Here is a 24,857-nt window from a genome sequence, read left to right on the forward strand (position 1 = left end):
ACGCTTCTTCTCAGCTCGCTTGGCCGTTAATTGAAGGTTAGGAGTGTGGTACCAATTTTGCAAAAGCAATCGGCTGATTTGACGGCCCCACCAGCACGGTATCACAGTGGAACGACCAGTAATTCCAGCCTGGGAAGGCCAAACCAGCTGACCGTTGCAGTCGCTGTTGACGCGACCCGCTGAGGTACGTACCAGGTAACTGGGATGAACCACAGCAACAATATATTCATCAATAATGCTTAGTTGCCTTATATGGACTACAACTTCCACTGTCATACTTTTATTAGTTCTCTCAGCCCACAGTATTCTTTTCATTCCATGTTAGCGGTACATCTCATTTGCATTTAAATGATTCCTATCAGCTTTGCTTAGTCCCATATTTCTCCAGCAATAATTTGTCGAGGACCACTATGAAATGATACTTGTGGGAGTTTAGAACTATTAAGTGGATGACAACTACCCAGAGAGGATCAACAGGGCCTTCCTTTTTGCATTGATGGCACACCGAATCGGTGAGGTATAAGGCTCGGTATTTCGGCAGCCAAGCTTGCCGTAATGTCCTTCATTATCCTGTACTATCGGTCGTAACCGTCTGTCCGAGTAGTTTTTTTTTGCCAACTTTTTGTTCACTGTTTGTGGCTGCCAATGTAAGCTTGTGAACGGGGATTTGCAAAACAAACTCGCATCTATTAACTCTACACATGGTGTTTTTGAGTTCTTAAAAACTGATGCAGTCTTTGCACATGGAAGAGAAGGTGGTTGGTGGATCAAGAGTGTGGTGACAGGGTGAGGGAAGGAGTATTTTTAATATATATTTTTTCTCCATCATTTTGTAGTAGTTTCAAGGTTTATGTCATGTGCCAGATTTGTTTTGAATAACATTGTAATGCCCTGTATTTGTTTTTCAGGACAAAGTATGGCTTCATTTAAGAAGAATAAGAGGAAATTAGAATTAGCAGATCAATTGCAGAACCCTCAAAAGCGAAGATCTTCAAATTTGACGTCGGTGAGTGTTCTTGAACAATTACTGTTTTATTGTTTTTACCACTAGTATTACTGGCGGCCACAAACATCTTTGGAGAACGACGGCCGAGGCCCTCACAGTTTTCTTTCCTGCACCCTCACTTTTTCACCTTTATTTGCTTTTTCTTTAAATCTCTCATCAAATGTTCGTCAGGACCTCGCAGTCTCATTTTAACTCAGATTCTATTTCTATTTTTGGTTTACATAGACGCCAAGGTAGATGGAGGCCTGGTAAAACAAATCCGGTGAAAATCGGTTCAGTTTTGACTACAGTATAGTAACATGTGGTGAGGCTTCGCTCTCCCTTCTTCCTCCCTTCTTCCTCCCCTCTCTCTACCCTCTCTCCCATCTCCCCCTCCCCTCCGTTTCTCTCTTTCCCCTACCCCTCCCCCTCTCTCTTTCCGCTACCCCTCTCTTTCTCTCTCTTTCTCTCTCTCTCTCTCACTCTCTCTCTGTCTCTGTCTCTGTCTCTCACTCTCACTCTCACTCTCACTCTCAGTCTCAGTCTCACTCTCACTCTCTCTCCCTCTCCACTCTCTCTCTCTCTCTCTCTCTCTCTCCACTCCCCCCTTATGCATTGAACTATTATAGGATGTGGTTTTCCACCAAGGCCTCTCACGGCCTAATTGAAGTATGTAATCGAAATCTGTCTTCTGATTTGAGGATCGGAGCAGATCGTGGATGGGGTTGGGTGGGAGTCCGGAGGGAAGGGGGATGGGTGCGTTGGGAGTTTAGAGGGAAGAGGATGGGGTGGGATTCTGGAGGGAAGGGAAATGGGCTGGGGTGGGAGTCCGGAGGGAAGAGGATGGGGTGGGAGTCTGGAAGGAGCGGGGATGGTGTGGGCTGGGAGTCTGGAGGGAGGGGAGATGGGTGGGGTTGGAGTCTGGAGGGAAGAGGATGGGGTGGGAGTCTGGAGGGAAGGGAAATGGGGTGGGGTGGGAGTCCGGAGGGAGGGGGCATGGGGTGGGGTGGAAGTTTGGAGGGAAGAGGATGGGGCGGGAGCCTGGAGGGAGGAGGGGGGATGGAGTGGGGTGGGAGTCTGGAGGGAGGGGAGATGGTTGGGGTGGGAGTTTGGAGGGAAGAGGATGGTGTGGGAGTCTGGAGGGAGTGGGGGGGGGGGGGGAATGGAGTGGGGTGGGAATCTGGATAGAGGGGGGATGGGGTGAGGTGGGAGTCTGGAGGGAGGAGGAGGGGGGATGGAGTGGGGTGGGAGTCTGGAGGGAGGGGAGATGGTTGGGGTGGGAGTCTGGAGGGAGGGTGGGTGGAGTGGGGTGGGAGTCTGAAGGGAGTGGAGATGGGTGGGGTGGGAGTTTGGAGGGAGAGGAGATGGGTTGGGTGGGAGTTTGGAGGGAAGAGGCTGGGGTGGGAGTCTGGAGGGAGGGGAGATGGGTGGGATAGGGGGATGGGGTGCGGTGGGAATCTGGAGGGAGGGTGGGTGCAGTGGGGTGGGAGTCTGAAGGGAGTGGAGATGGGTGGGGTGGGAGTCTGGAGGGAGGGGAGATGGGTGGGTTGGGAGTCTGGAGCGAGGGGGTATGGGGTGGGGTGAGAGTCCGAAGGGAGGGGGGGGGGTATGGGGTGAGGTGGGAGTACGGAGGGAGGGGGGATGGGGTGAGGTGGGAGTCCAGAGGGAGTAGGGATGGGTTGGATCACTGGATCACCCACTCACCAAATCATGGCCATTTTTAACTCTCTACTATTTATCCTCCTAAAAATATTCTGTAGAAATATATTATTGAGATTATGTTATATGGAGACTCAAAAACAAACTAAGTCGAAGTCCAACTAAGTTTGTTGAATTTCTATACAACTTGATAACCAACTTCTATATAAATTCTAAAGAACATGTTTTATAGGACAAATTATATTGAAATTCGATAGATTATGTTCTATAAAATATGCTCTTTAGAATCTCTATAGTCTATATAATGTTTTTTTTTAATACAGATACGAATGAAAACGTTCTTTCAAATTGTAAAAAAAAGTCAATAAAAATTATCTGCTACAACAAATGAGGTTTTAAAAAGGCTCATATGAGGTCAGCACCACAGGCCAGAGGAGAGGAGCGACCTAAATGTGGACATCTGTTTCGACTTTATCAACTTCATCAGCACATGCTGACAACTCCACACCTACCCATACCCATGGGAACTGTTCTGATGGGATAGCTTAGGCCTTAGAGGTAACATACTCACCTTTGAGCTCTCGTGTCTGAGTTTGATTCTCATCAGCATAGATATTGGACTTGTCTATAAACTGTTGGTTGAGTGTTCTGCAAGCAGGATGTTACATCATGTTGTATGTCACCTTTCTGAAGGGATTTTAAGCTGGCTGTTCTGTTGGCCTTTGCCTGTGTGGATAATAAAGACCCCACAGTATCTTTTCAAAAAGTATGCCATTGCACTCTGGCCAAATTCTAAATTGCTATTCTGACTACCTGCCACATTTTTTGTTTTTTGACTAGTTTCTGTTTTGTCCTCATAACTTTCCTGTCTACCTCTGACCTGTTTTCCTTGAATACTTTAAATGTTTTCTACTTGTCCTTAATACTTTTATATTCATTCCTCATACCATAGCTTATAGATGTTCATTTCTTTATATTCCCACCTTTAGTCCAGCAGTTAAGGCCCAAAAAAGTGGCGAATTGTTCACTTGTTGGGAAAAAGCACAATTTTTGGCAAAGTAGTATGACACTCTTGGGCTCATTTTTCGATTAAGATCCACCCCTGAAATGCCCCCTGGTGGCCGCCATCTTGAATTCCAATATGGCCACCATATATATATACCTGCTTTCATTTTATCCTCCTTTCTATGATGTATGGAAAAGTAATTTCAATTACCATACCCCTATTTTCTGGATCAAGGAATCCAATAAGCCTATCATTTCCAAGCGTCCTTAGCGAACAAAATGGCCACACGTGTCTTTATTATATTCATTCCAATTCAGGGGAGAAATTTAATTTTATTTGAATGTTTACCTCTTGCAGCTCGAGTCTTGGTTGCCTTGTCCGTTAAACTTCCAAAGTGCTGTGCATTGTATGTTTTGTTCGAAACATGTGCAATTTCTCATGCAAGTGGATTTGCAGTTCCAACATAGTAAGTACGAGGGGCAGTCAATAAGTAACCTTAAAATATTTTTCACAACTTGTTTATTGCATGTACGTGTGTAACAACTGTTATTTTTCAACATAATCTCCATTGTGTTCAATGCATTTTTTCCAGTGCTTTACTAAGGCCTGGATTCCTCGAGAAATAAATATATATTTTGGCTGCTTGTGTAGCCCATTCGTGCACCGCCTCTTGGACCTCTTCGTTGGATCGGAAAGTGGTGCAACCAAGCGCCTCTTTAAGTGGCCCAAATATGTGGTAATCCAAAGGGGCGAGATCTGGTGAGTATGGTGGATGAGGGAGACACACAAAATGCAGGTCCTTAATTGTTGCAGCTGCAGCGTGGGCAGTATGGGGCCGAGCATTGTCATGCTGCAGCAAAACACCGGTAGTGAGTAGTCCATGACGTTTTGATCTGATTGCTGGTTTCATATGATTTTTAAGGAGGTTGCAGTATGATGCATTGGTGACTGTGGTCCCTCTGGGCATGTAATGCTCCACAAGTGGGCCTCTGCTATCCCAGAAGAGCGTCAGCATCACTTTTCCAGCGGACGGCTGTGTGTGGATTTTTTTGGGCTTCGGTGAAGTTTAATGGCGCTACTCTTTGTTTGCCCTCTTCATTTCTGGCTGAAAGTAGTGGACCCAGCTTTCATCCCCAGTCACTACGCGCTGTAAGAAAGCATTGCCTACTGTTTCGTAAAGTCGCAGAAGTTCTTCACATGCGTCCACTCGCTGTTCTTTCAGTTTGGGTGTGAGTTGTCCAGGCACACACCTTGCAGACACTTTGCGGAACCCCAGCACGTTGTGAATTATAAGGTGTGCTGAACCATGGCTAATGTTCATTTCGGAGACCACTTCATCCAGCGTAAAGCGACGGTTTTCCTTTAGCCCCGCGCTCAACTCCTGCAATCATTTCTGGTGTCGGCTGTGTGAGGCCGGCCCGAGTGAGCATCATTTGCCACACTGGACACCACTTTTAAACTTCCTGTCCCAGTCGTACACTTGCTGCAGCAATAAAGATGCGTCACCATATTGCATCTTCATTCTGCGATGGATTTCACTGGGATTCACGCCCTCACTTCCCAAGAAACAGATGACAGAACGTTGCTCTTCCCTCCCTGACAGAACGATGACAGAACAGAACGAGCCACCATCTTGGAACTGCTCTACTGACGTCATACGTTCAATGTTGCCAGATCTAAAACAGGCAAAACATGACTGTACCCATAGATATTACACATATGTCGTGTACAACGACACACATTACATTCTCGAATTCATATCGCCATTTTAAGGTTACTTATTGACTGGCCCTCGTAGTTTGTAACAGGCCACTTGGGGCTCAGGTAGCTTTGTCCACATCGGTTTCCAAACCACCCTGTGCCCTTTTCTCCCATCCCAAGGCTCTCAGTTTTGGGAAGATAGGTTTCAACACTCCTACCTGCCCTAAACTTGCTTTGCCTGATGGGCGGCCTACCCTCTTTGCATGCTTTTCTACCAACCGCTTTGCGTGTGGTCGGTAGGATGTTTTCAATGACTTGATCTTTTGGAAAATAAATATCTTCTGACTTAATTTACCTTATTGAGTTCACTTGTACGGTCGTACATAGCCACAAATAAATGTCCATCATGTCTTTTGATATGAATTTTGGCTTATCGGACAAAAAACAAAAACTGACTATCACAGCAGGGAAAACCCTTTTTTTTTTTTTTTTTTACAGCAGGGAAGACTTCCCATGTTTTCCAAGCAGACTTCTTACCTCGATTTGCAAAATTTGACACAGTACACAGCCACTAAGTGTGTGAAAGAAAGTCAAGGCCTCAGCCTTATGAGGTCCCCAAAAAAATGTCAACTCATGGATAGCCAAGTACTTGGAAGTCTTCCCAGTGCCAAATGCAATCCACAGTTCTATAACTAGTACATTAAAAGAGTTAGCAATTGCCAACCCCACAATTCTATCTACTGTCTAAATCATGATCTTCTTCAGACCTTTCTCAGCGGCGTCCTTCATAAGAAGCATGATCCGGGTGTCTGCCTCTTCATGAGTACAGGGTTCCAACCTTCGACATCATGTTGGTGTGCAACTTCTAGCAGCTAATTCAGCAGGTAACTTTGTGTTGGCCGTGACACGTCACCGTGAACCCTTCCCTCTGTCCTCTAGTTTAGGGTTTGTGGCTATCACTTATATATAGGTCCCAAACTATATCTACTCTGGAACTACTTCTTAGCTTTGATGTAATGTATCGTACAAATGTGTCATTTGCGTACTCCTCAAATGTACCGGATGTAACAACAAAGAGAAAATTAACAACTGCTGAACCATCAAATATTTTAGCATCAACTGATGGAGCATGACACGCTGTAGTTGTTGTCTTGTCAAGACACCCTCAAAGATCTAACATCTCATTTCCTCATTTGTCGTCCTATTGATGTTGATGACGGGGACAGCTGTTTTGTGGCGGAAAAAGTCCTTGAGATCTCCGTCTATCCTTTGGCAATGTACAACCTTGAAAAGAGTGAGCATTCATTCTTCAGCTCTGGTACTTCTACCTTATCTTTGGATGAACTGTTTGCTTTGGCCTACTAAATTTCGGAAGGTTATTCCTAGAGATTGTGTCATTTAATAATTTTTCTCACTTGCTGAACCGTTTCTCTATGTATGTTTCGGACTGGGCTTTACTTAATGGTTTATGTCACATACACTGTTGATTACACTAGCAGGCGTGATGTCATTCGAATCAAGAGTAAGCAACTCTTCGCTGTTTTCTGGGAAGCTTTTGTTAGATAAAATTGGTGTCCCAGGCCTTCAGAATAGCATGTCAAAACCGAGAAGCACATCTTCTCTCCCCTACTTTGTTGCAGATAGATATGGACAATGGGACAACAACCTATCCTTTAACCGTGTTGAGTTCACTTTCACCGTGGGGTCAATTCCAAGATCAACCAATCGCGATTTGTATGACGCAACCAGATCAGCAAGTATGTAAACTGGAACTGTGTCTCGGACAAATATGGCTTCATCATTGTGTGAAATTAACTCGGCTTGCGCAATACTGTGAAATAAAGGGAGAGTATCATCTTCCACAGGACTGCTTGGTTGATGATTTTGAGCTTGATGGAATAAATCTCTCAAACGTCGTTTAAGATATTGGGCTTCTGTGGCCACCATGTCTCCTGCGGCAAGTTTTCTGAGCAGTTTATTGTCTCTGGGTTTAGTGTCATATTGTTGAATGCTGGTGTTGTCTAAGGAAAATGTAGATGCAGTATGGAGTTCACCACCTGCACTTCCACAAAAGAAGCAGATCTGATCTGACCGGTGTGCATCATGTTATGGAATAGCACCCTGTTGTTGATGCCAGCATCAATGCAAGACAATTGCACTCAGCCCAGTACTCAAACTTTATATTGGAGAATTTGTCTGGACATGATTTATGCCAGGAAGCATGGTTCTTCTTCAGAGTGAGAGGATTGTGGCCTATTTCCTTCGACTTTATATGTTGCTCGGCTCATGACGTGTGGTCTGTCCCTATATCACAGTGTTTACCCTCGGCTGGTTGCACCAATACGTCTGATGTTTCTCTTGACAGAGCTCGCAAATACTCGAGTCTGTAACAGGGATTTCTCTTGGTACATCTTGACTTCCCGATGGACAGAGTTGAACTAACTTGAACTGCATCGACATCGCTGCTTATACCATCACTTGAATTTGAATGCACTTGAAAAAAAAAACAAAGCAGGTTATTGCATGAAACTATTTTGTTTAGTTTGTATTGACTCATCATGCCAGTTCTGCCATCTATCATCTAGTGTTGTGCTTTGAATATATAGGCATATGCACATTTAAACTCTCACTGAAAACAACAAAATAGCAAGAGTGCAATGCATCTGTCTTGTTGCTTAATTACCTGAATGATAGATGGCAGCACAATACTAGTTTAGAATGGAAAGCTAAAAATGTAGAAAAATTTGAACTTACCTAACTTAAATGAGACAATGAAGTTACAGCCTTTTCTTTGTCACATCTTTGGCAGCCATCTTGGAATCCAAGATAGCTGTTGTAAAAATCAGAGATACAACATTGTCTCAGATCATGAGTTTAATCTGAATCGATCCCTAGCAATACCTTAAAGAGAATCGGCGAATATCATATCAATACTCAGCATTCATCTGAATGAGTAATGGGATTACAATCGAGCACAAGCAAGCCTTGAACAAAGTGGTTGTACATACCATCTATTTATGCACCTACGTAACATACAATAAATGTCACAGGAATGATCGCTGCGCTGGATGTCCGAGATCTTTATAACTGCCACACAGTGGACAGAAGTCGCATGACACCTGGGTTCAGACTTGAACACAATTTCACGACAATAGCCACCTCTGACATCACTAACAAATGATGGCAATTAATTATTTGACCCAGCAAATATAGGTATAGGTTATAGGTACAGCATATGAAAATGCTTTTCCATCTTTTCCATGAAGATTTAAAGGAAAACAGGCATCCACGATAGCCATATTGGAATCCAAGATGGCGACCACCAGGGGGCATTTCACTGGTAGAACCGAATGGTAAAATGACTCCAAGGCTACATATATGCCAAAAATCATTCTTTCCCCAATAAGTGAACGATTTATCAGGCTTAACTGCTGGACTACTTTGCCTTTAACTTGAACAACTTGCTACTGCTCTTCCCCAAATATATCGTTAAACGTGCGCTTGTCCACGTAGTATGTATGTCTCTTGGCACAACAAATTCTAAACAAACTTTTCCCAGTTCTTGAATCATCCCATCAAAATCTGCCTTGCAATCAAATAGGTGTATATTTACCCTCGTTATATAAAAATATACTTGTTATAACTTGTACTTCATTACGATCACTAGCTCATAAGTACTTCCCCACCTTAACTTGTTCAATTCTAGGACTGCAGACTATTCATCTATTGTGACTGTGTCGAGTATTCATCAAACTGAATTATATTGTGTATATATATATATATATATATATATATATATATATATATATATATATATATATATATATATATATATACATATATATATATATATATATATATATATATATATATATATATATATATATATATATATATATATATACATATATATATATATATATATATATATATATATATATATATATATATATATATATATATATATATATATATATATATATATATATATATATATATATATATTGTTGCGGATATGAGGATTGCATTTTTTTGATTGTGTTGTATTATATTGGAGATGGTGATGAACATTGTTGGATATGGCCCCTCCTGCCTCCAGAGTTGTGTAAAGGTCAAAGGGCGTCCCATAATTAGTCCAAAAGCATACACGTCAGCCAATCATAGAATACCCCTGTTCGATAGTTATATCTTATTATGTGTTTTAGGGTAAGGCTGTGTCTCCCATTAATTGAAATACTCCATTGCACCAGTGAAAGAGATAGATTCCCTTCATTCCCATTCCCAAAACCTCCATTCCCCCTTTCGTCGATTGGCAATTACCTCCCCTCCAATTGCCGCCATTGACCACGAGGCAGGGTCGGAGAAGAAAGGCGTGTCTCCACCTCGTCATAGAGGGGAGGAGTGAGCCAGCCCCACTCAACCAACCATGAGCCAGGGGTTTGGCTAGAGAGGGCGGAGGAAGAGCGATGGGGGAGGTTCGAAAAGGTTGAGGGGCGGGGCCTATATAACCCGCCGGCGGGGCGTTCCCAAGGCAGACGAGAGGGAGTCCAAGCAGTTGAGACAAGGAAGGAGAGACATGAGATGGGCTGAGAAAGGAGAGGAGCTTTTAAGAGAGTCGCAAAAAGGTCCAAGGCAGATGAGCTGAGAAGAGAGAGGGTCCAAGAAAGAGCTGAGTTGTGAGGTCCAACAAGCAGAGATCATCCAAGGAAGCACCAAGCCTGCTATTCGTCACCTTGCTCGCGAGCGGCAGCGTCTACAGCAGCAGCAGCAACAACGCTCGCCAGCCGCTTAGGGGCCTGGACGGCAGTTCGGAGCAGGGCCGCGAAGGAACGGCGGCTGCCCAACGTGCGGATCGTGCTGCCGGACCCAGTGGACTTTCCTCTCCTTCCAGCCAATTCCTGTCATCATTCCCCGTGTGAGTCGTCTTTGTTTGTTCTGTCCGGGGTAGGTAATTAAGCTTGTATAAGCTAAAGATTTCACTGTGTCACCTGCGTCTCATGTGCCTGTAAATAAACGTGACTGCTTTCTTCTTGCTTCTATGTGTAAATAATAAACCCAGTTACTCTTCTGTACGTCTTCTTCCTCTTTGCATTCGGTCGCTTTAGAGTTTTCCATATTGAGCAGCTGCGGTGCGATACGGCCAACGTTTGGGGTTGAATCGGGTTAGTCGGGGAATAACTGTTCGGTCGCGGAGCCTCCGCTCGGCAAATATAACATCTTTAACCGCGTACAGTAACAATTGGTGTCGGGGAGTGAGATACGAGGCCCGAAGCGCACTTAACGTGCTCAAAATTACAAGCAGCTGGAAATTGTTTTGTTTTTAAAGGAAAACCCGAATTTTGAAATCGCGCCATGGCTGGTCAAGGCGATGGGATGCCGGTGGGAGAGATAGAGAAAGACGGGGTGGAATCGACCCAGGACCTCGGGGAAATGTATATGGAGGATGTGGTTGAGGGGGTATCAGACGCGCAAAATGGCGTCCTCGCGCACGTGGGTGTAGCGGCACCAAATTTTGCCGCGCCCGCGACCGTAGCAGCGCCACCGGTGGATTGGAATCTTTTCATGATACAAATAAAGGCCCTTATGGAAAAGAATAGTGAGCAATTGGAGGGCCGAATGGGAGACCAAATTGGAGGTTTGAAACACAGTATGGGGTCAATGAGGGATGAATTGGGGGGCAAAATGGGCGAAATGGGGAGCGAAATGGGAGAAATGGGGGAACGGCTAGAAGCTAAATTTGAGGGGTTAGACAATAATCTTAAGGGATTAGACAAGAAATTTGAGGGATTAGACAATGGGATAGAAGGGGTGAAACATGGATTAACGGGGGTGGAAAATAGAATGGCTGCCCAGGAGAATCAGTTAGAGGGGGTGAAAAATGGGTTAATGGGGTTAGAAAATAGGATGGAGGACAAATTGCGGGAAATAGGGGAACAATCTGCCCGGGAAATCGAACAGATGGGGAACCAGATAGAGGAGGTGAGAATCGGGGTAGAAACCAAACTGGATGCTCAGAGGGATGAATTGGGACAGATGAGGGTGGCATCTACAAAAGAGAGGGAGGAGATGAAAGAGGAGATACGACGAGGTGTAAGTGAGGAGGTCTCGGGGGTACGCGAGGAGGTAAAGCGAGGTGAAAAGCGTATAGAGAAAGAGGTGAGAAATGGAACGGCTAGGTTACAAGGGGGCATAGAGGACCTGACGGAGGAGGTGGAACAGCTGACGGAGGGACAGACGGAGTTAGTGGAGCAGGTTCAAAGGAACACTGCAGTACTAGGAGGGTTAAAGGCGACACAAAAAGAAATTAAAAATGACTTGATAGCGACACAGAGGCAATGTCAGATGGTACGTGAGGGACTGACAGCGAGGTTGGACGAGGTGACAGAAGTAATGGAGACGAAGGACCGGCAGGTGAGGACGCACATAGAGACGGTCAAGGTAGCCTTAGAGGACGAACTTGAGGAGACGCACAGGGAAATAAAAGAGGTGAAGCAAAAATTAGAGGAAGTGGAAGAAGAGGTGAGTGAAATTAAGAAGAGACGGACAGAAACTAAGAGAGAAATAAAGGAGGAAGTAATGGAATTGGTACAAGGTCGGTGCTCAACTCATAATGTGATGCTCACTGACCAAATAAAGAGTTTGCAGGTGGCAAAGGAGGTGCGGAGACGAGGTGCCAAGGTGAGTGGCGATATACGAGGAAATGTACATGATGTGAGGGGAGCTTCAGTCGGCTTGGGGATTGGTTTGGATCCGGGTGTTCGTGAAAGGCCGTTGGTGAAGTGTGCGACAGGTCTGGTGTGCAAAAGAGGAGGTGTGTGAGAATGTCCGACTCTGGGGTGTGTGAGGAAAAAGTGCGCGCCAAGGAGTGAGTGTGCTGTCGAGAGTGAGTCGGTCGTAGCGCGTGTGCGAGGGAGCACATGGAAGCGCGGTGTGGTGAGTGTTACGGAGGAAGTAACGAAAGAGTGTGCGCAAGAGGATGCGCGAGGAAGGTGTGTAATGGACAGGTGCATGGGGAAAGAGTGCGCTGTCAAGAGTGAAGGAGAATGCACACCTGTGGTGAGTGTTACAGAGGATGTAACGGGAGAGTGTGCGCAAGAAAGGTGTGTAACGGACGGGTGCATGAGGAAAGAGTGCGCTGTCGAGAGTAAGGGTGAGTGCGCTGTCAAGAGTGGTGGTAAAAGTAGTGAGAGTGACACGGAGCGTGAGTTGGTTGTGACAGGTGAGCGAGGATGTACACCTGGAATGGAGGGATGCACACCTGGAATGGTAGAGCGTGTGTGGGAATGCACACTTGAGTTGGTCGTGAGGCACGTGGTTGGGTGTGCGAGTGAGAGCACACCTGTGATTGTCACAGAGGAGGTGACCGAGGAGGGGGCGCGAAGAGGTGTGTTGGTGAGGTGTGCGAGCGACGAGTGTGTGCAAAGGTGTTCGGTGGTCAGGTGTGTGACCAAGTCTGTGAGCGGAATGAGTGTACCTGGGTGTGTAAGAGAAGGTGCAATGACGAGGAGCATGGGAACAGCTGGATGTATGAGCAAGAAAGGGGTAGCGTATGCGTGTGAGCATGCAGGTGAGGCATCGACGGTAACCGAGTTAGCGGTTAGAGCGACTTATAGCCGAATCGGGCCCTCGGTGCGTGCCGGGTTTCGCGTGCCGCGAGGACCAGCGGGGATCCGAACCATGGCGGGTTCGAAAGGACCGCCGTACGTGATCCACGCTGGGCCGCGCTTGGAATGGCCGCGTCCGTGCTCCGCTAGGCGGAACGGGCAGCCCGATAGGAAGGGTCGTCATGGCAACCACTTTTTATTGAGACGTTCCGGCAGGTCGAGATCGGGCCATTGGATGGCTCCGTGCCGAGGTGGTGCGTGGGATCTCGGCCCGGGTAAACCTCCTTCCCTGCACCGAATGTCGGACGCATCCAGCCGCCGGCACCAAACAACCCGCATTCATTGCTCGGCTTTACGAAGCCGGGCTGTAGACGTGAATTGGCGCACCGAGAGGATCTAATAAGTAGACGGGTGATGAGGTTAGTGTTTTGGACACAAAATTAGAAAAAGGCAAAATTTGATGATTGGTACGGTGATTGGCAGATGATTGGCAAAATTTTTGATTGGCTGAAATTTGGTGAGCAAAATTGATAGTGGGACCTCCCCGATGTGGTGGGATGGGCAATCCACCATCCCTCATAGGGGGGGGGCAAAGGAGCACTAGTTTATGGGGTTGATGGCAGTGAAAACTAGCCCGGGTGGGTTAGGATATTGTGTGTAGGGCCCTAGAAGATGACATTAGGTAACGTTAAGGTTAGGTAGTGACTGATACCTGTAGTGGGGACGCAGGTAGATTAGTGTGGATGATAATGACGTGGTATGTGCTTAGTTTAAAGGGAAGACGGGGAGCACTAAGTTAGCAGGGCAAAAGGTAGTTCAGATGATGCCGTGTGAGTGTTGGATGTGTATTCAGAAGTGTATTGTGGAAGTGTAGGGTGAACAGGTGTGATTGAACAGGTGTGATTGCACAGGTGTGATTGCACAGGTGTGCAACTGAACAGATGGATGGAGCAGTGTTTGAGGAATGGTGATGTGTGTTGTGTTGACCAACTGGTCCAGGAAGAGGAGGAGGGTGCAGGTGGCACCAGGTGTGAGTGCACAGGTGTGCAACAACAGGTATGAGGAACAGGTGTATGGAATAAATGGTAGTGTGGAATATCTGGAGTATTGGAATGGATGGTCGTGGAGTGAGTATGGTGGAAATTGTGGAGTGGAGTGGATGGTGCGAAGGTGTGAATGGGGGAAGGATGGACCCCCATCACGGATACCCGGGGCGGGTAGTGTAAGTGTTAGGTGGAGGGTACAGGTAAATTGTGGTTGGATATTGGCATCTGTGGTGCGGGTGGAAGAATGATGTTTGGATGGGTGCATTAGTGTTGTGGAAATGGCTGGGCGTGTAGCCTGTTGGTGTGTGTAGTTGGTTTGGGCACTCCACCACTGTGAGGATGTCGGCCAGGTGAGGCCGCAGGTGGGCTCTGGGAGCCGGTAGAGTTGTTGTGGATGGGGCTCGAGGATCCGGAGGACGGACCCGGGTAGCCCACTGCCAGAGGGCACCGAGTGGGGTGACAGAGCCAGGAGGGGCCTTCCCCAGTTAGTTAGGTTAGGGTGAGGAGCTAGGTAAGCTTGGGTGGCAACTGCAGTGGTGGAGGTGTGCAGGTGGGTAGACCTGTTGGGAGAGCTACACGTCACAGCCCAGAAATTGTGCAAGGGCACCGGGAGATGAATCGGGGGAGTGAGACCCCAAATTGAGAAGCACCACAGTTTGGGCAATGGGAATTGGTTTTTAGAACCCATAGTGTAAGTTGGCCAATGGATTGGCAGGGAGAGACCCCGGGTAGTGTAAAGTGTGTTAAAGTCATTTAGAGGATAGATAGGATGAAGGATCTCCTTGCACCATCTGCATCCACTCACCTGAGGTGACAGGTACTCCACACCATGCCATGATTATTTTTTATGATGCAAATGTTTGGATTGTGAGACGCATCATGACGTGGGTGTGACATTGTGCTTTGATGTTCCATCTCTTCCTCCTTATGAGGATTGATGATGAATTGGGTGATGGCAAATTTTGAAGTAGAGGGATTGTGGAGACGAATTTGGTATAAGGGAAATATGGGGAAGACGTGACGGTAGTGACGAATTTGTAATGTGTAGATTTTGTACATATGGGGTAAGGGCAAGGGTAGTGTAGGTGACAGGGGGGTGACGTACGGTAGGGACGAGCTTTCTCACTTCGCCCTCCGTACGCATTTCGCCTTGCATTGCTTTATTGATGTGTACCCTTGTGACCTTACCCCTCGCTCATTTGTCTCCCCCCTTTTGTCTCCCACATGACCTGTGCGCCATTGGGCGCCGAGGGGAGCGTGCGTGAGTCGGCCATTGTGCGCCCGAAATTCCCAGAACCAGCTGTCTGCATCGATGCACCACATTATGGACCACATGCCTGTGGCCGAGCACCACGTATGGACCCCATGGGTTGGGGCATGGCCCCTCTGCTGGAACCGGCCATGAGGGCCCGAAATCTTGCTGGCGGACCTTGGCCACAGGGCACCGATGCCCCACAGGTGAACCACACGTAGTCGGCCCTGTGGGCCATAAATAAAGATAAATAAAATGGACACGTTTGGGCAAGCTTTATTGCAAATAGGCCGCCAGTAAGAAAATGAAGGAAAGACAACAACTGGAAGAAATAATAATAGCCAGCAGAGGGAGCCGAAGAGCAAGAGATCACCTGCAGGGTTAGGGGTTGTTTGGTTATTTTTATTATTGAACATTGATGAACAGTGATGACTGCACCGATTGGTGCTTGGGGGTGTATTGGTGCGTTTTTGGGTGCTTTCATGGTGCGTCAATGCAGAGCAGACTGTCTCCCCCCAGAAAGAACAATTACAGGTCCTGGGTTAGTCTTGTAAATAAAGGTAGTGTCAATTGTAAATAATGCTCCCCACCGTCAGTGTGTAGTTTGAAGACCATTCCGCAATTCGGTTAACTGTGGGCGTAAGTCTGTTAGGCAGGGTGCAATGGAGCAGCGGGACACATTTATTTATGTTTTAAAACTGTCGCACTCAGGGTCAGGTTAAAAGTAGGGGGAACTACACCTACGTGTCACACTAAATAAAAGTTGTAGGCCCGGGACGTGCCTAAGAGGAGGAGGGTGCAGTGTTGCGGATATGAGGATTGCATTTTTTTGATTGTGTTGTATTATATTGGAGATGGTGATGAACATTGTTGGATATGGCCCCTCCTGCCTCCAGAGTTGTGTAAAGGTCAAAGGGCGTCCCATAATTAGTCCAAAAGCATACACGTCAGCCAATCATAGAATACCCCTGTTCGATAGTTATATCTTATTATGTGTTTTAGGGTAAGGCTGTGTCTCCCATTAATTGAAATACTCCATTGCACCAGTGAAAGAGATAGATTCCCTTCATTCCCATTCCCAAAACCTCCATTCCCCCTTTCGTCGATTGGCAATTACCTCCCCTCCAATTGCCGCCATTGACCACGAGGCAGGGTCGGAGAAGAAAGGCGTGTCTCCACCTCGTCATAGAGGGGAGGAGTGAGCCAGCCCCACTCGACCAACCATGAGCCAGGGGTTTGGCTAGAGAGGGTGGAGGAAGAGCGATGGGGGAGGTTCGAAAAGGTTGAGGGGCGGGGCCTATATAACCCGCCGGCGGGGCGTTCCCAAGGCAGACGAGAGGGAGTCCAAGCAGTTGAGACAAGGAAGGAGAGACATGAGATGGGCTGAGAAAGGAGAGGAGCTTTTAAGAGAGTCGCAAAAAGGTCCAAGGCAGATGAGCTGAGAAGAGAGAGGGTCCAAGAAAGAGCTGAGTTGTGAGGTCCAACAAGCAGAGATCATCCAAGGAAGCACCAAGCCTGCTATTCGTCACCTTGCTCGCGAGCGGCAGCGTCTACAGCAGCAGCAGCAACAACGCTCGCCAGCCGCTTAGGGGCCTGGACGGCAGTTCGGAGCAGGGCCGCGAAGGAACGGCGGCTGCCCAACGTGCGGATCGTGCTGCCGGACCCAGTGGACTTTCCTCTCCTTCCAGCCAATTCCTGTCATCATTCCCCGTGTGAGTCGTCTTTGTTTGTTCTGTCCGGGGTAGGTAATTAAGCTTGTATAAGCTAAAGATTTCACTGTGTCACCTGCGTCTCATGTGCCTGTAAATAAACGTGACTGCTTTCTTCTTGCTTCTATGTGTAAATAATAAACCCAGTTACTCTTCTGTACGTCTTCTTCCTCTTTGCATTCGGTCGCTTTAGAGTTTTCCATATTGAGCAGCTGCGGTGCGATACGGCCAACGTTTGGGGTTGAATCGGGTTAGTCGGGGAATAACTGTTCGGTCGCGGAGCCTCCACTCGGCAAATATAACATCTTTAACCGCGTACAGTAACAATATATATATATATAGATATATATATAGATATATATATAGATATATATATAGATATATATATATATATATATATATATATATATATATATATATATATATATATATATATATATATGCATGTATATTCTCAATTTTGTTTTTCTCAGTCTGGTAAGTTAAAATATTCCCAAATCACTGCTTTCCTTTTTATTCCTCCCTCTATTATTGCTTCACACAGCTTCTTCTCTCGTCTTTTTCTAACCCCGAAAGGTCGATGGCAACACTTTGTTACAGCCATTTATTATATTATTTATTCTATCTTCATTATTGATTCACACTGCTTCCTTTCGGCTGACATGATCCAGTAGTTACCTCTCTTGTAGGATATTTACCAACCTGCGATGGACACTGTCGGTGCGGTCATCCTGGATTCGTGTGGACAGGTTGCAGCCGCTGTTTCCAGTGGAGGGCTTGCTATGAAATATCCAGGCCGCATTGGCCAAGTATGTTTGTCGACTGTTTCTTTATCACATTGTTGTTTATGACTCGGTTTGTGCACCTGATATTGGATTTGTTGATGCAATTGTATAGAGTACTCCAAAGCATTTTGTATGCTGTACTTGTTCTTTCTCATTCATTTTGTTCAACATTGTTGTTTTTTTGTGAAAAATTAAAATTTTTGTTCATTGTTTGTTTTGCTACAGGCAGCAGTATATGGGTGCGGCTGCTGGGCTGAACGTGCAAACGGGACAAATGCATTCAGCTCGGCTTCCAGCACATCAGGTAGCATTAAATGATTGTTCTGTGAATATTTGCCTTGACGTAAAAAAGAAAAAAGAAAACAGAAAAACTAAAGCATGAGACTTACTTCTATAACATCAATGGGTTTGTTTTTATATGTATAAATCAACATAGGAACTTTAATTCTGTGTGAGCGTGACCACCAGTTTGACATTTTTGGGAGCATTCAAATCATGGAATGTTGTCATTTCTTTGATGCCGATGCCACATGTTGTTTGAGAAAATTGCAGGTTGTGGTGAGCAGTTAGTTCGGACTATGCTGGCCAGAGAATGTACCTGTGCAATGCAAAAGGAAGATGCACATCAAGCTCTCTTGGAGACGATGCAAGACAAGTTCATATGTAAGAACCACCTTGAAAACCCACTCGTATCTAACCACCTCGTTAACAATCTCAGCTGTTTATGAATACTGTCAAAATAAGTTTGGATTGCATTAGGCCGTAACTTTTATTCTGCTTGCGCTGGCATTTGAAAAGAATGGTTACATTTACAAGGAACTCGGTATGTACAAGTAACGCGGAATTTACAAGGAACTCTGCATTTACAAGGAACTCGGTATTTACAAGGAACTTGGTATTTACAAGGAACTCGGTTGTGTAATTGGTTAGAGTATTGGCTGCATCATAATTCTACTGGGAAGTAGGGCGCTGCATCTGTGCTAAACTGATACCTGATAGGCAGAGTCTATGTAACTGTTTCACCAGAAGAGCCTTTTAAAATAGTGTATATGTTGGAACCCATCTGTGGATCGGTCCCATCGGCCGATGGGTCTGACCCATCTGTGGATGCACGAGAAATGACAATGTAGACCCATCGGCCGATGGGTCTGCGCCATCTGCGGATGTGTTGTTCACCTTGAAGGAATGTGTTGACAGAATGGTGCTCTTCAATCAGGTACACAGTCATTGGAATTACATGTGGTAGGAATTTAACAGAGATGATTTTAAAATGTTTTATTATCTATTTCTACCCATCTATTTATACATTTTGTAATTGACAGATACATGGCAGTTTTAGTAAAGCTTTACATAACATACTCAACATTCATACAAAACATTAGGTGTTCTTCTGATAATGGCTGAGGGGAATGTTAAATTCCTTTATATTAAATTAAATAAAATAAAATTTAAATAAAATAAAAAAATAAAATTTAAATTTTAAAAATAAAAGTTAAATATAACATTTAAAAATCATCTCTGTTAAATTCCTACCACATGTAATTCCAATGACTGTGTACCTGATTGAAGAGCACCATTCTGTCAACACATTCCTTCAAGGTGAACAACACATCCGCAGATGGCGCAGACCCATCGGCCGATGGGTCTGCATTGTCATTTCTCGTGCATCCACAGATGGGTCAGACCCATCGGCCGATGGGACCGATCCACAGATAGGTTCCAACATATATATATACACATACAGTGCATTCAGAAAGTATTCAGACCCCTTCACTATTTTCACATTTTGTTATGTTGCAGCCTTATGCTGAAATCGTTTAAATTCATTTTTCCCCTCATCAATCTACACTCAATACCCCATAATGACAGAGAAAACAGGATTTTAGAAAGTTTTGCAAATTTATTTAAAATAAAAAACTGAAATATCACATTTACATAAGTATTCATACCCTTTGCTATGACACTTGAAATTTAGATCAGGTGCCTCCTATTTCTCTTGATCATCTTTGAGATGTTTCTACACCTTGATTGGAGTCCACCTGTGGTATATTCAATTGATTGGACATGATTTGGAAAGGCACACACCTGTCTATATAAGGTCTCACAGCTGACAATGCATATCAGAGCAAAAACCAAGCCAGGTGGTCGAAGGAACTGCCTGCAGAGCTCAGAGACAGGATTGTGTCGACGCACAGATCTGGGGAAGCCTACAAAAAAATTTATCCTGCATTGAAGGTTCCCAAGAGCACAGTGGCCTCCATAATTCTTAAATGGAAGAAATTGGGCACAACCAGGACTCTTCCTCGAGCTGGCCACCCGGCCAAACTGAGCAATCAGGGGAGAAGGGCCTTGGTCACAGAGGTGACCAAGAACCCGATGGTCACTCTGGCTGAGCTCCAGAGATCCTGTGTGGAGATGGGAGAAACTTCCAGAAGGACAACCATCATTGCAACACTCCACCGATCTGGGCTTTATGGCAGAGTGGCCAGACGGAAGCCTCTCCTCAGTGAAAGACACATGAAAGCCCACAGAAACTTGTTTCTCACAGTCTGAGAGTCCTTGAGGTGCTTTTTTGCAAACTCCAAGTGGGTAGAAAACGTTTTCAGCCTGGTGGAGGTATGCTCTCTACTGTGTGCAGGCTAGTTCTGTCTGCTGTTGTCCTTCATTCAGGGTAACTGTAAAAACTTCACTGTAAATTCACTGTAAAATTCGTTCACTGTAAAATGAAGCAGTCCGCCTTACCGTCCACCGGTGTTGCCATGTTTCATCCAATCGCAGTTTCCAGTTCTCCTGCCACATCATGAGGGATTTTGATTGAGGATCGTGAGGAGGAGGGGGCAGCTCCTCATCCCTCTAACCACCCACCGTGATCATCACGGTCATAGTCATCATTATAGTCATTGTCATCAATGCTTCATTGTCAATATTAAAGGTAATTAAAAGTATTTTCGTTCATGCAGGATATTCGATATTAATGCATATTTGTCGTGTTTATTGAAGGCATAATAGGAAAACCCCCTATGTGTGGCTGTGTAACCTAACTCCATTTTTTTTCCTATAGGCCCTTAGTCTTACCAACTGCGGATTTACCAACCACTGGTGTTTTGAAGAACCTAACCCCTATGGAGTTGGCAAGGGATATATATTGTGTATGTGTATATGTATATGTATGTATATATATATATGTATGTATGTATATATATATATATATATATATATATATATATATATATATATATATATATATATATATATATATATATATATATATATATATATATATATATTGTGTTAGTTGCACCACAACATGAAGCCTCACGATAGTTCAGTTATTTCTTAGTGAATGTAAGCGTAGTCCTTTCCTGTGCTTAATTTTGCGTTGAGTAGGCCAGTGAGCTTAGGTGTTCTTTTGGCGCTTTGCTTTGGTGCTTTTGGTTTGGGCTGGAAATGCCACGTGGTAGGCCTTCAACAAGTCTGGCAAGGCTGAAGGGACGAGCTGCAGGGGGAGTGGCCGGTAAGCAACGAGCCGCCAATCAGGGCTCGAGGGGAGTGGCTTACCACTGCGGCAGGAGGCGGGGCTTGGAACATTCGGGTAAGATCGGGGAGGTGCCATATAAGGTCCTGCCCCGAGCCCATTAAGCAGAACAGCAGCAGAACCCGCGTGAGTCAGAACACAGAACGCAGAATGCACGAGAGGAGAGAGCTGTGAGAGTTTGTGGGCAGCCGAACGGGTGAGATCAAGAACGAGAGACGAGGAGTGAAAGTCGCCCAGCCCTGAACAAGTCGAAGTGCTTGAATTGACCGTTGTAATAGCCTCGTTGTACACGAACTTGCCCCGTGCCCTGTTCCCTGCGCTCTGCCGCTGTATTAATCGCGCGCTCGAGAGGACGACCGGTGCTGGGCCACAGACGCGCTATCTCCTCCTGCCTGCATTTCTCCTGCATATGGGCCGTGACCGCCAGAGGGCTACACCACGAGCGAGCTGTCCGGGAGCGACCGGCAGCAAGGCGCGTTTGGCGCGCGAACCTGCTCTTCTTCCATTTCCCCGTGTGAGTGATTGGGCCCGTGTCTGGGAAATAAGTAAGATTGATTAAGCCCTGCTCTGTGTCCCCCTTTCCTTCATCATTATCATTGTACATAATAGTGTAAATAAATCGTGTTCTTCCTCTGATTTGACCGTCCTGTCCCTTCCATCCATTGGCTTCGCATGGTACGAATAAAACCGCTCAAATCGGGTTCCAATAAAAGTAAGCACGAGTCACGTGATACGCATACTGCTCAGGCGTACTCGATTAAGCGTGGCTTGTGCGCGGCTCGGTCCCCGCTTTCGTGGCAGCGTGGGTCAAAGGTACGTGCGACGTTGACCCGATACCCTTTTTCACGTTTGCCCGGAAGTGGCGATTCGGCCTCGCGGACCCGAAGACCCAGGGGGAAAAAATGGGTTTAATCCCCCCCTTGTAATGGGAACGGGCTTCAGGAGATCCGCAACAATATATATATATATATATATACACACACACCAATTTTACTTTTTGTTTTTCATTAAATTATTTGGCTTCGATCAATCACTGCTAAGTGGGAAGTACGAGTAATATTAAGCACAATTTGACACAATCAGAAAAGCATTCATTGTAACACATTCTTCTCGAAATATTTATAGCCTTGGTGCACTCATTTCAAGATTCCTGAGCTGCACAAAATAGCATGCAATCTTTGAACACTTTGTTCTCAGGAAGCCGATGACATGTTTGATCACCCCTGAAGGACTTTTGGAAACACCAAGCTCACTGCCTTTCTGTTCACTCGATCGCAGTTCCGTTTGTTCTGATAAGCCTTCCTGGATTGCGCCAAACGCGACCCTCAAGGGAAACTAAAGGGCGGTGTTTACACAGCTAGGAGACACTCCAGAGTGCTGCAGTCTGGAAAAGGTTGCTTTGATGTGACTTCAAAAACCATGGACCACATCAGAGCCCACATGCCTGCTGCAAAGTTCATCTTGTGCATTTCTCCTTGTTGGGTTGTATGGTCATGCTGAGATGCATCATCTTTTCTTTTTTTCTAATGAAACGTCGCGCATGTTTTTCACGAACGTATCACAACACTAACATATGGTGGAATTGCTTGTTGACTGTCACATGACATGCGCAAGAGTTGTTGTGCTAACGACTGTTACCATCCCTTTAAATGATTAAAGGTGCCATTTGACTTGAATGCAACGAAACTAATTTAAAGTCGTATTAATTTCTTAAAACTTCATTATACAGCCTGAAAACAAAATAACTAGTTTTCAAAACATTTGATATTTGTAATGATGTTTTGCTTCAGATTATTAAAACATTGATTTTTTTGACACCGCCAAATGAAATGTGAGGCCACACCCTCTTTCTTCTGTCCACCTTCGAATAAACTAGAATGGCACTCGGTACTCGGTAGAGAGCATACTTTTGTCAGGCTGAACAGTTTGTTTTGTTTCCCACTGATACGCCGGATCTGGATTCGGACTTGAACCAAAATCTAATCAGCTTGTTCTTGTCACCTAAACAACTTGTCCATAACTTTTTTAAATGTCATATTCTATATCACTTTTGACCCGATCTCTCAATGGTGAAGAATCACTTAAAAATAAAGAATTGTCGTATCCGAATCCATTTTCAGATCTTCACCAAAATCGAATTGATTAGTCCTTGTCACACACCCAAACTGTCCACCAAGTTTCGTCCAAATCCGTCCGCAACCTTTTGAGATATCCTGCTATGTATCGTTTTTGGCCCCATCTCCCAATGTTGAAGAATCACTTAGAAACTTCTACGAGCCGGATCCGAATCCGGATCTTCACCAAAATCTAACCATTTCGTCCTTGTCACATCCGCAACGTCTCTGCCAAATTTCGTCCGAATCCATCGACAACTCTTTGAAATATCTCGTTCACAAACAAACAAACAAACAGACAGACAGGGGTGAAAACATAATCCTCCATCCACCTTTGGTGGCGGAGCATTCTCTTACTTTTCCTCAATACTGTATATTTTCATGTTTTGTATTGAACCAAGCTAGAATTTGATTCAGTTGTGTGAAATGCTGTAAAGAAGTGTGTTACACCTTGTCATGTTACAAAAGGCATTATTTATGGCAAAAGTGCTAAAGTCAGTAATAGAATGAAACTTTGTCATGCACTAAGTACTTTTTATCAGGAAAAACATTTCGAGAAAATATGTTCACCATACACATCACTTCACCAAACACTATATAAATTTTCTTGTCATTTTCATTTTGCTCATCACAGATGTGCTCTTTTATTTTTGGTCCATGTTGGAGGATATCCTACACGTCTCAGCAGTAATGTTTTATGAATCGAGAATGTTTAGTCCGAGTACCCTACACCATCGTACGTTGTCCATCTGTTTGTTAACATTTTAAACTTCTCATAAATTGATGGGGAATTTTTCACCAAACTAGGCAGAAATATTGCTTATGGTAGTCATTCCCAAGTTTGTGTGAGCTATTTCTCTACTCTTTATAAGTGGGTCATCATGTGACCAGATCCAAGCAGCTTTTTCAGCTATTGCTTTACCTTGGTGTGTGTGCGTGTTTATATAGTTTTATATAGTTTTTAGTTTACACATGCTTTTATATAGTTTTTATGCATATACTGTGTAAATATATATATATATATATCTGTGCAGTGTCTGTGATGTCCTTTGTTGTCCTGTGTTGTCACTTAACTACCTCAAACTTTTGTGAAATTCCACCAAACTTCTGGTATGCACATATCTCTCCCGTCAGTATGTCCTAAGGGTATTGTTTTGAAAAAACTTCCAATTTTTTTTTTTTTTTTTTGGTGGGGGGGAATTTCTTTTGGCAAATTTTTTTTTTTCCCAACTTACGTTTTCAACTTAAATTGTTTATAAAATGTAATATCACGTATATTACAAATACATTTGTGCATTATGATTGTTTGAATTATGATTGGTGTAAACCATGACAAAACAGCTACTCAGGTACAGTCATTTATCTATATATCTACACATCTGGGCAGTGTCTGTTGTCACTGTTCGTGTTCTTCCTCTGATTTGACCGTCCTGTCCCTTCCATCCATTGGCTTCGCATGGT

General features: G+C 44.9%; 1 protein-coding gene across 2 annotated transcripts in view; it reads left to right on the top strand.

Moving 5' to 3' along the window:
- The window catches only part of TASP1 (taspase 1), a 94,029-nt gene that overhangs the window by 38,786 nt on the left and 30,386 nt on the right, over positions 1 to 24,857 (top strand). For both annotated transcript variants that reach the window (XM_068128469.2, XM_068128470.2), the window contains exons 7-10: positions 909 to 1,006; positions 17,652 to 17,771; positions 17,973 to 18,051; positions 18,300 to 18,410. In XM_068128469.2, the coding sequence (XP_067984570.2) occupies positions 909 to 1,006; positions 17,652 to 17,771; positions 17,973 to 18,051; positions 18,300 to 18,410 (408 nt within the window). The remainder of the gene's footprint in view (positions 1 to 908; positions 1,007 to 17,651; positions 17,772 to 17,972; positions 18,052 to 18,299; positions 18,411 to 24,857) is intronic.

Source organism: Myxine glutinosa, chromosome 9 (genome assembly GCF_964187855.1).
Source record: "Myxine glutinosa chromosome 9, kmMyxGlut1.1, whole genome shotgun sequence".
Taxonomy (NCBI): Eukaryota; Metazoa; Chordata; class Myxini; order Myxiniformes; family Myxinidae; genus Myxine; species Myxine glutinosa.